At 52.9% G+C, this 10,190-nt stretch overlaps 1 protein-coding gene across 1 annotated transcript in view; it reads right to left on the minus strand.

The window, feature by feature from the left end:
- Window positions 1–1,713: 1,713 nt before the first annotated feature.
- The window catches only part of IL4 (interleukin 4), an 8,967-nt gene continuing 490 nt past the window's right edge, over window positions 1,714–10,190 (minus strand). Inside the window, exons 2-4 of the mRNA XM_004696604.1 lie at window positions 10,135–10,182; window positions 4,453–4,578; window positions 1,714–1,809 (exon numbers count right to left, since the gene is read on the minus strand). Coding sequence (XP_004696661.1) covers window positions 1,714–1,809; window positions 4,453–4,578; window positions 10,135–10,182 — 270 coding nt within the window. The remainder of the gene's footprint in view (window positions 1,810–4,452; window positions 4,579–10,134; window positions 10,183–10,190) is intronic.

The following is a 10,190-nucleotide window of genomic DNA, read 5'->3' on the forward strand; positions in this document are numbered from 1 at the left end:
CCACCAGGGCTCCAGAGCCACAACGGTCTTTTCTACTTGGTCGCTTGGTTGGCTCTAAGGCTTGTGACTCGGCCGATTTTACACTATTAGATGATGTCATTATTCTGAGCTGCTGTCTAGCTGGTTCCAACTGAGCAGCCTTGTGGTCAACAGAAGGGACCGCTGTCCAGATGTGTGCCAGGCTCCCGGTCACTGCGGTGTCCCAACCCATTGTTGCAGCCGCTGTGGCAACCCTGCTCATTTAGGGTGCCTCTCTCTTTTTTAACTGACACGTCACCCTAGCAAGCGCGATGCCCCTCCTGGTGACATGGCCAAGGCCTGTGCAGTGGCATCTCCTCATCCTTGCTTGTAAGGAGGAGCATTCTGGCTGTGCTTCTCCCAGTATAGACTTGCTGGTAGCCTTGTTCTGTAGCCCATCGTAGTACATGCACGGTTCTTCGTCACCAGAACTCAGTCATCAGTTCTCCTGCGGTCTGCCTCAGTCAGTGTCCAGCTTGCTCAGGCAGCTTTCGCGTGTCTATGAGGTGTCAGAAGACGCCGTGGCTTGAGGCCAGCACGCCTTCAGAGCGACATCGTTGCTTTTTACCACTTTAAAGAGATTTTTTGCAGCAGATTTGCCCGGTGCAGCATACCGTTTGATTTCCTCACTGCTGCTTCCGTGGGAATGGGTCTTTGTGGATCTAGGTAAAATGAAATCCTTGACAACCTCACGGTTTTTCTTCACTTATCATGTTGCTGCGTACTGGTTTAGTCGCGAGGACCTGTGCTTTCTGTGGAGGTGAGATCCACGCAGAAGGCTCTTGACGTTGGTCTGCATCAGTAAGCGTTTCAGCTTCTCACTTTCGGCAAGGAAGGGTGTCTTATTTGCATATGGCAGATGTTATGCTAATGAGCCTTCCTTCAATGGTGATTCTGCATTCTTCTTCATATATGCCAGCTTCTCTGATGGTTCGCTCAACACAGGAGGAAGAAGTGTGGTGAGAGGCTACAACCTTAAAGCAGCCCTCTCCTGACCATCTAGTCGAACCGGATAGTCTCCCCTTGATCTATGCGCAATGAAGTGTCTGGAATCCCCGTTCTTCACAGTGCTAGCCATGATGTGTTACAGTCCACGTAGTCATTATTATCAGTCAAAAGACCTTGTTTACTGAGGAGCCATACCCAGAACTACAGGTTACCTCTGTACAGACTCACCTTAACTCCTCTCATGCCACTGAGAGGATTGTTCAAAACACCTATTGATAACCTTTTCGGTTCCAAAGTCTATGGTAATCAGTGGTGTGCATGGGGAGAAATCCACAACGACTTACGGTCCGAAACCCAGTGGGGCAGCTTTGCTCTGTCCTAGAGGGGTGCTAGGAGTTGCAATAGACTTACTGGTAGTTAAGTGTTTGAGTACACATGGGTCCATGCCGCAAGTTCTCTTACTACCAGTCACATCCCATGTAGCCTCATATTTAATCATTGTATGCTTTTGCCCCTCTTTTGGGGGCTTTTTGAGAGGGAATTGGTCTTTGCCTTTTTAGCTCCCCAAGGGTTTCTTGGTAAAGTAAATTGGTTTCCCCCAAAGTTACAAACTATGATTTCGGGTGTCCAGTAAACATAAAGTGATGCTGCACCTTCAGAATTCTACAATAGTTTATTTCAGGGTGAGTTATAAATATATAAATATTAAAAAAATAAAACTAAATGCATAAATTAAAATAGTCTTCCTTAACACTTTGAATATTTCTTCTTCATGATGTCCTTTAGGCTTTCCAAGAACTCTTTCAACGTGCTGGTCCTGTTTTCATTCATAGGACAGTGGGTCTACAAAAGAAACATCTCATTAGCTTGGCATTTCAAACATCTCATTACAAAAGAAACATCTCATTAGTGGGTAAGTGTCTCACTCTTGCTACCCTGGCTGTCTATTGGAGTCAGTCCTACTCAAGCACTTGCCATCTGGGCAGCTTCTCACCCAGCCCCCACCCTCCAGCTGGATCGAAAGTCTGATTGCGCCCCTGGACCAGCAGCATCTACATGTTTCCAGGTGTTACGTGCACTCCTAGAAATGATTACCTCACCACCCCTGAGTTCAGGGGTGCTACCATCTCTGGAAAGGTCTGGCACAGCTAGATGCTGCTCAGCGGAAGTAGCAAAAGGTGCAGGCTCAGACCCACCCACTGCCACACTGGGCCTTGCACTTGGCACCTGGACTGCTGAGGGAGAGGTGGAGGCCTGGTAGACACCACATTGCAGCTCTGCAGATGGGAAGGCTTTTAGGGAACTGCCACCAGGCCACTGTGTCAGTTTGAATCTCAACTCTACTTCGTGGAGGCTGTCAGGGGATCAGGCAAACACAGAAGAGCGTGGAATTGTCCCACAAACCTTCTGAAGCCTCCTTTTTCTATTCATCGCATTGCCTGGGATCATCGACTTCATTTAGAAAAATCTCTTCTGTTTCCTCCCTTGTAGAATGGAGCTAACAAGACCCACTTGATAAGATACTCAAAAGGAGGAAAGGAGAGAATGTGTACCCCCTTATTTCCTGACCTCATTTTATAAATAAGGCAGCAGACCCAGAAGAGGCTGGGTGACCCCGTTCCTATCCATTGCAAGTTCTTCCACTCAAGTTTTAAATAACCCCTCTGGTCTTCTGGTTATTCTCCCTGCCTACTGCACCTTCAATTCCCTCCTCCAATCAGTCATGCCCATGGGTGGGTCAACTTGGCTGCGAGCTCGTGAAAGAATTCCCCCAGCCCCGATTTGCCCTTCACCTATGGTGCCATTTCTTTGCAAACGTCACAGCTAAATACCTCCAAAGCATTTTCTAGATGGAGGGTCACTGCTCTTCCACCCTGTCCCCATTCTCTATTGACCCCTCCAGTCAGACTGTCATTCCTCTCTCTCCGCTGAGGCCGTTTCGGTCAGCATGGCCGGTGGCTCTCCATTTGCCCATCCCAGTGGCCATCTTCAGCGCTCATCCTAGTTGACACTGCAGTCCAGCAGACCGACTGCCTCTCCCTCCCCCGGGAGTGAGTTCCTAGCTTCTGAGACACCACTCACAGTTGGACAGCCTCCTGCTTGATGGGCTGCTGCTGCTCAGCTCGGCTTCGTGCCGGATCCTCTTGCTCTTCCTAACCTCTATGCAGTGGTTCTCAGCCTTCCTCCTGCTGCCACCCTTTAGCAGAGTTCCTCATGTGGTGGGGACCCCTAACCATAAAATTATTTTCATTGCTACTCCATCACTGTCATTTTGCTACTGTTTTGAATCGGGCGACTCCTGTGAAAGGGTCATTCGACCCCCAAAGGGGTCGCGACCCACAGGTTGAGAACCATTGCGGATTCTGAGATCCGCCCTTGGGTCCCTTCCTGTCTCTCGCCCACTCAGTCTGGTAACTTGGAGAACATCGGAGGACTCTACATTTTATATCCAGGGTTCTTATGTTCCCCTGAACTCCGGACCTTTCAGCCGTCTTCTCAACATTTCTACTTGTGTGTCCGATGGGCACCGCAAGTTTCAGAGGAACAAACTTAAACTCCTGAGCTTCCGCTCACCTCCAGCCCTGCTTAGCCCCAAGCCTACCATATCCCTGAAAGCAGAACCAGCCACCCCCCAGGGGGCTTTGGCTGGGAACCGAGAGCTCACCTCCCCCTCCTCTCCTTTCCTCACCTGTGATCTGTCCGGGTGTTCACCTGGCTGTGTTTTTAACGAGAACCCCAATCGGACAACTTCCACTGCCACCGCCCTTGCCCAAGCCCCTGACATCTCTAGCCTAGGTTGCTGTGGCGGCGTCCCACCGGGCCATTTGTTCTTACTCTGATGCCTATCCATTGTTTCCCCACCGACCACAGAGCGATCGTCTTCGGTTACACAAATCAGACCGGACACTGTCCTGCTCAAAACTCTTCAGGTGCTTCCCAACAGGGTCCAGAGACCCCCGTGTGATACAAAGACCTCCTCCCACACTCCCCATCCATGCTCCCTGCCCCACCCCACAGATCCTTGGACATGCGGAGCTCCTTTCCACCTCGGGCCCTTTCTGGGATGCTTTCTTCAGTGGGTCACCTGTCTATTCTCTCCCTTCCAATGTCTGCTCAGAGGACGCCGCTAACTCTTTACCAGCACACACAGCCCGCCTCCATGACCCTGTGTGCTTGGTTCTGCCGCATCCTTGATGACACCTGTCACTGCTGCACGTCACACTCTGTGCTTTGATGGTTTCTCTAACTCCTCTACCTGCGCTCTCCACTCGAGCAGGGACGCTGCCTGTTGATCTCACCTCAGGCTGGCGGGGGGTGGGGGGGTGGGGGACGGCGACAAAGGCACCTGGCCATTAGGAGACCCTCAACAGGACTTGTGGACCGAGCCGTGAGTGGGCTGATCCGAGCAATAAAAGGAAGTGGGGGAAGAGCTTCGTGTGAGGTGGAGGAGGAGCAGGCGCCCAGCGTCAGCGGATAGCCTCTTACCATGTTCGTCATGTTGCTGATGCTTCTGTAGAGCCCACTCAGGTGTCTTTGGAAGCACCTGTGCTGGCTGTAGGCCTGCCACAGCACAGTCGTGGCCCTGCATAAGGTTCCGTTCTCCGTTGTGTTCTGGAAAGAGAGATGTCATGGGGAGCCACAGGTGAGCGTTGGAGGACAGTTGGGGAGACGGAGTTGGCCAACTCAGGATCGAGCAGTCAGGTATGCCAGCCTCCTGCAGGACGAGGTGGCTGCCCTGTGTACAGCCCCTCCCTCTACCTGTGCGGACAGCCGCTGGCTCCCCAATAGTTCTTTCCCGCCTTTGTGAGTGGGAGATTGTAGGTGAGCCAGGAGTCGGTTGGTCCAGGGCCTAGTGAGGCTGCCTGTACCTACTTGTCTCTGTCACGACACCCAGTACAATTTGGGTTTTTAAAAATCACTCCTTTTGCACATGCGGAAGCGGAAGGTACCCAAGTAGGTGAGGGGCCACCCTGGGGCTTTGGATGGCAGACCTCTGTCTCCACCGCCCACGGTCATCCCTCTGCGGGTCTCTAGGTGGAAACCACTGGCGCAGGCTCGCTCTTAGTCTGGCTCTGCGCTCTGGGAGCCTGTTCGTTCCGCAGTACAGGTTTCCCTGAAGCTATGCTTGCTTCCGGAATCATGGAAGCTATCCTCCAGCCCGGCCCCTGCTGCTTCGGCAGCTCTCCTTTGCAGGTTAGCCCTTGCTGGGAGCAGACACGTCTGCAGAAGTTGCTGGTCCACTGAGGAGAGAAGACGTCTCCCTATAAAGCTAGAGGCCAGATGCCTGGAGCCTGGCCTGTGGAGACCCAGGGAGGCCCGTGGGAGCCGGTGAACCTTGGCCAGGGTTTTTTTAGGGGTCCTTGGCCTCAATGGGTGCAGGGTCAGGACCTCCCCAGAAGGCTGGCAGCATGGACATGAGTCAGGCCACTTGGGCTGTTCCTGGGGATGTTGGGCCTTGGGAGGAGAGTCACAACATGAGCTCCTGTGAGGGAACATGGCAGGGGGATGGCCTTAGGCTGAACCAGGCCTGCTGGGTCCTGTCCTTTGCCACTGGAGAGTGGTCTGAACAGGAGGCAGCTCAGAGGGAGGAAGCGCTCTAGCCCCTGCTAGGGCCTGCTACTCAAAGGCTGCTCTGTGGCCCAGCGGCACCAGCACTCCTCCTGGCAGTTCCTTAGACCTGTGGCATCTCTGCTCTTCCCTGGTCGACTGATCCAGAACGTGCACTCACAGGTGGGCCCCGGGGTTAGCCGAAAGGTCATCGGTGTTTAGGATCAAAGTCATATCTATTCAACAAACATAACCTCATGCACTGTCCTACCACTCAGAGGCAAATACTGTTAGTATTTTGATAAATATCTTTCCAGTTTCATAACCATCTTGCCCATAGCACAAGCCACGCGCCTGTCCTTAAGCCAGTCAGTAGTTTTTAGGAACCTGGGGTTGAGAACCACCGAAAAAGTCGTGCTGCGTGGGACCACAGTATCTCTGAGAAATACTCAGTTGAGAAATTGACCCCTATTTACTCAGGCTTTACTTCGGAAAACAATGTTGCAGTGAACAATCTCATCTCTAAATCTGTGTCCATCTCTTATTTCTTTAGGTTAACACCCAGAAGTATAATTTCTATGGACTTTTTCCCCCCAGGGAGATTTAGAATCAGGTTGAGGAACCAGAGCCCACATCCCCAAAGCTTGCTGCTGTGCGTGCTGAGGGGCCTGCTGGCTTGCAAGGAGGACGCGCAGGTCACAAACTGAGTCCCCCTCAGCCCCTCGTCAGAACTCTCTATGCGAAAATGTCCTCCTAGTGACAGGATCTCTGGGCTCTAGGGAGTCCAGAAAGCTCACATAGACCACCCACCTCTCTGGGCTTTGCCAGTGAGGAGGGTGGGGAGGACAAACCAGAAGGCAGTCGCTACCTGTGTGTCTAGAGCAGTGGTTCTCAACCTGTGGGTGGCAAACCCTGGGGTCGCCCGATTCATAACAGTAGCAAAATTGCAGTGATGAAGTAGCAGTGAAATCATTTTATGGTTGGGGGTCACAACATGAGGAACTGTATTAAAGGGTCACAGCATTAGGAAGGCTGAGAAGCACTGGTAGAGACAAGGAGGTGTGCCCTGGCTGGGCTGCGGGGAGACCAGGGAAGACTCAGATGACAACATGTCTTTATCTAGTTCCCCATCAAAGCTTCGTGCTGGGACTTTGGCTTGGAGTCTAGTCCTTACACTGCCTCTACGTTGGGCACTGTGATACAGGAAAGGAACCCTCAAAAGACATTTTTCGGTGAGCTTTCAGAAGGCAATGATGTAAAACACAAATCAAAAGAGTCTGTATAGGATGGAAACAATTTAAAAGAACTAACTCTACATGCGGTTGTTTGCTAAATGACTTCAAATCTCAGCTCCCCTCACACCACAGTAAAGGGAGGCCGTTCCTTGCACCCTTGGCTCCTTGCTCAGACTGCTCTCACGGTGTGGCCAGCTCTCACGCACTCCCGACATGGCCAGCACAAGGCCAGGGAGCCCTCACTGACAGCCTGGCAGCCCTGGCAGCTCCCAACTGCCTGGGAGACTCCACAGGAGGCCTAGAGCCAGGCCAGGAGGCGGGCAGCCTCCTCTCCCTGGAATGGCGGGAAACAGTAGACCAGATGCCTGGGAGCACTCTCCTAAGGTGAATGTCAGCTAGCCTCCTTCAGGGCCACAGAAACCCAGTTCCATCTGCATAGCGCTCATTCTCTCCAACTGTGCCCCAACTTTACCATCCAGGGCTGCGGCTGAGAAAATACTGCCCATTGACGCAAGACACCTGTTGGCGAGTCAGCCTGAGCTTTCTGGGGGAGAAAAGATGGACTTTAGTCTCGCTGGTATCTCAGAAGGACCTCCAGCAAGGTGGGTCCTGAGGTCGCCCTCGGGGACAGGCTGGCTGTTCCTTCCCTCTCTACTCCTCCCTCAGGCCTTCCTTCCATGGCTGTTGGGTAGCTAGCTGCCTAGGGCTCCCATGAGCGCATTCTCTAGCAGCTGCCAAGAGCAGGGGGCCACTTTGGTAAGGGGCATGGAGAAGCAGAACCCTTGCTCCAGGAGGTAGGCAGTGCGGAGTCTTTGAGAGAAGAAGACGCAAGCGCAGAGGGAGGCTGTCCATTCAGGAGCAGGGGCAGCAGGCAGAGCAAGGAAAGAAGGCAGCGGGCTGGCTGGAGCCCAGCTAAGGCCCCGGTGCGGGTGTGCAGAGCGCGTGGGGCCCCAGCGAAAAGGAGAGCCCAGGTGCAGCAGGAAGCGGCGGGCCTGGTGTGGGCTGGCTCTTGGAGTGATGGCCGGCATGGGGTTGGCCATGGGCTCAGAGCCCTCCTTCCCATCACCAGCCCCTTCCTTAAAAAATCACTGCTTAGCCACCCCCAGCCTTGCCTTGTCAGCAAGGCTTGGAGCATCTTCAAGTAACACTTTCCACTGATGCAAGCATCGGATTCCAATCAAAGAGATAAAAAATCATTATCTTCAGATGCTGACACGGAGGCACAAAGGGGCGAGGGGACTTGCCGCAGGTCACACGCATATAAATGGTAGGCAGGAACTAAAACCTCAGGCTGCCTCACTGCCTGGCCCTGGACGTGCCCTGGCCGGTCCTGGGACAGTGAGTAAGCTGATCTTTTCCCCTGGCTCCTGTAGAGACCTCTCAGCAGTGCGACTCCCTGCGGAGAACCCACAACACAGCACAGGATGCAACTGCCAGACACACCCTCTGGATCAGAAGGACTTGTGTGTGTGCTTGCATGTATTTATGTGTGTGTGTGACTGTGTGCACACATATGCACGTGGCTATACCCATACACACATACACATACACACATATATACACGTACATACGAAGGAGCTTCAAAAGTTCATGGAAAGATTTCATTATTTTTAAATTCCAACTTCTCATGAACCTTCTGAAGCCCCTTTGCTTACAGACACATAGCACGCATCCACAAATGACGTCCAGATCGATGACCTGCCCACACGTAGTGCTCCCACTGCCCTGCCATCCAGGAAGGCCCTGGGCAGCCTGGCGGGTACAGAGCAGACCTGCTCTATGGGCTTTGCCCGGCTGTCATTGTTACAGAAGCAGACCACTGCTATATGGCCCACAGTGCTCATGGGTCACTTCAAACCTCCCACCCAACCCCACCCACCAGGTTAGTGGTTGCGAGGGGTGACCACGTTGTTGTCAGCCCCAAGCAGCCCTGTGCTTCTCAGAACCAAACACTGCGCTCACTATCCTCACGGCCACCATGCGGCCACCGTGTCCTTTCACTGAGGGCTACCTCGCACTAACCCTCCACTTTTCCGAGCACGGGGTACTTCTTCGGGGTGCAGTCCCTCCTGCAGTGATAAGCAAACACACAGGACACTCAAACCCACTGTGAGCGGGTCCACTCTGGCTCACAGGGACCCTGTGGAGGGTTGCCGGGGCACTGTCTTTCAGGAACGGATAGCTTCAGCTGTCTCCTGCAGAGTGGTTAGTGGGTTTGAACCACCGACCTTGCTGTCAGCAGTCTAATGCTGACAGTGCCACCAAGGCTCTTTGGTCCCTCCTGATAACATGTCCAAAATACGGGTTATGCAGTAGTTATATTACTCATGAGCTCAAGCTGTTCTCTCCCTGGGAGACATACATATATTCATGCGTTCATACATTCACACATATGCCCATATAAATTTGTCCTTCGTATCCTGAAATAATCCTTACTGAAATGAGGTCATCCAGATAAAGGTCGGAAGACCAAGCATCCTCACCAAGTAGGCCCGGCCCTGTTCTAGAGCCTGGTGTCACCAGCCTTCCCCCACCCCCACCCAGCCCCCCGCCGAGTCACTGCCTCTAGTGCACGAGGAAAGCAGGTAGTTAGGGGACCACTGGTAAATTGAGGCTTTGGGGCTTTTCATTCTCATGCTTGTTTCCATGAAAACAGGAACTGAAGTGCACTAAGCTATTGATAGGGCTGTAGTCATGTGTTTGTCAGAACAAATGCACTATCAGCTGTCAGATCTATCTCCTCCCACTGCAGATGGAGGGGTGGGGTGAGGTGGTGCAGGAGGTGGCAAGGTGAGACGCCCGAGCAGTCCGAAGCAGGGATGTACTGGGGACCAGTCGTCTGGTTGGACATTCAGGGAGCTGGATGTGGCGAGCTGGGCAGGACAGACAGAGCTGGCTGGGATCTGGACCGCTATCGGGGAGCCCAGCGGGCTGCTCAGCCACCCTGCTGCTACGAAGCCTCTTAGGAAGTCTCTTAGACAAAATGAAAGCTCCCTCAACCTCTCAGCTCACTCTCTGTCTGTGTGGCCGTGTTTGGGTTTTCAGAAATGTAAGAGCCAGAAACACTCTCGCATTCCACAGGCATGGAGCGAGAGGGCCTTCTACGGTCTAGGGGCTGGATAAGACCCCGCACGCTTTTCCTTGACCAGAATCTGAATTCGGATGATAAAACCCAAGATTGTCATCTTCTAAAGCCGAGAAACCAGAACCCTGAGCGCCTGCTTGAGACTGAACATTAGAATTCTCATTCTCGGAAAACATGGGCCGACTTAGCGTTCGTTTGGTCCTGCTCGCGCTTTCCATCCATCACAGAAGTTTCTGGTTTAACTGGATGGCTTACGCCTCCCAAATCACCCATCTGCCAAAGCGTATCACATCTTCTTACCTTCGGGGCAGAAAAGGCATCTGCTACTGTCAATTCGATGCACGCATTCTTGGGGG

Source organism: Echinops telfairi, unplaced genomic scaffold, assembly GCF_000313985.2.
Source record: "Echinops telfairi isolate 266 unplaced genomic scaffold, ASM31398v2 ScPeMD7_7469;HRSCAF=8507_1, whole genome shotgun sequence".
Taxonomy (NCBI): domain Eukaryota; kingdom Metazoa; phylum Chordata; class Mammalia; order Afrosoricida; family Tenrecidae; genus Echinops; species Echinops telfairi.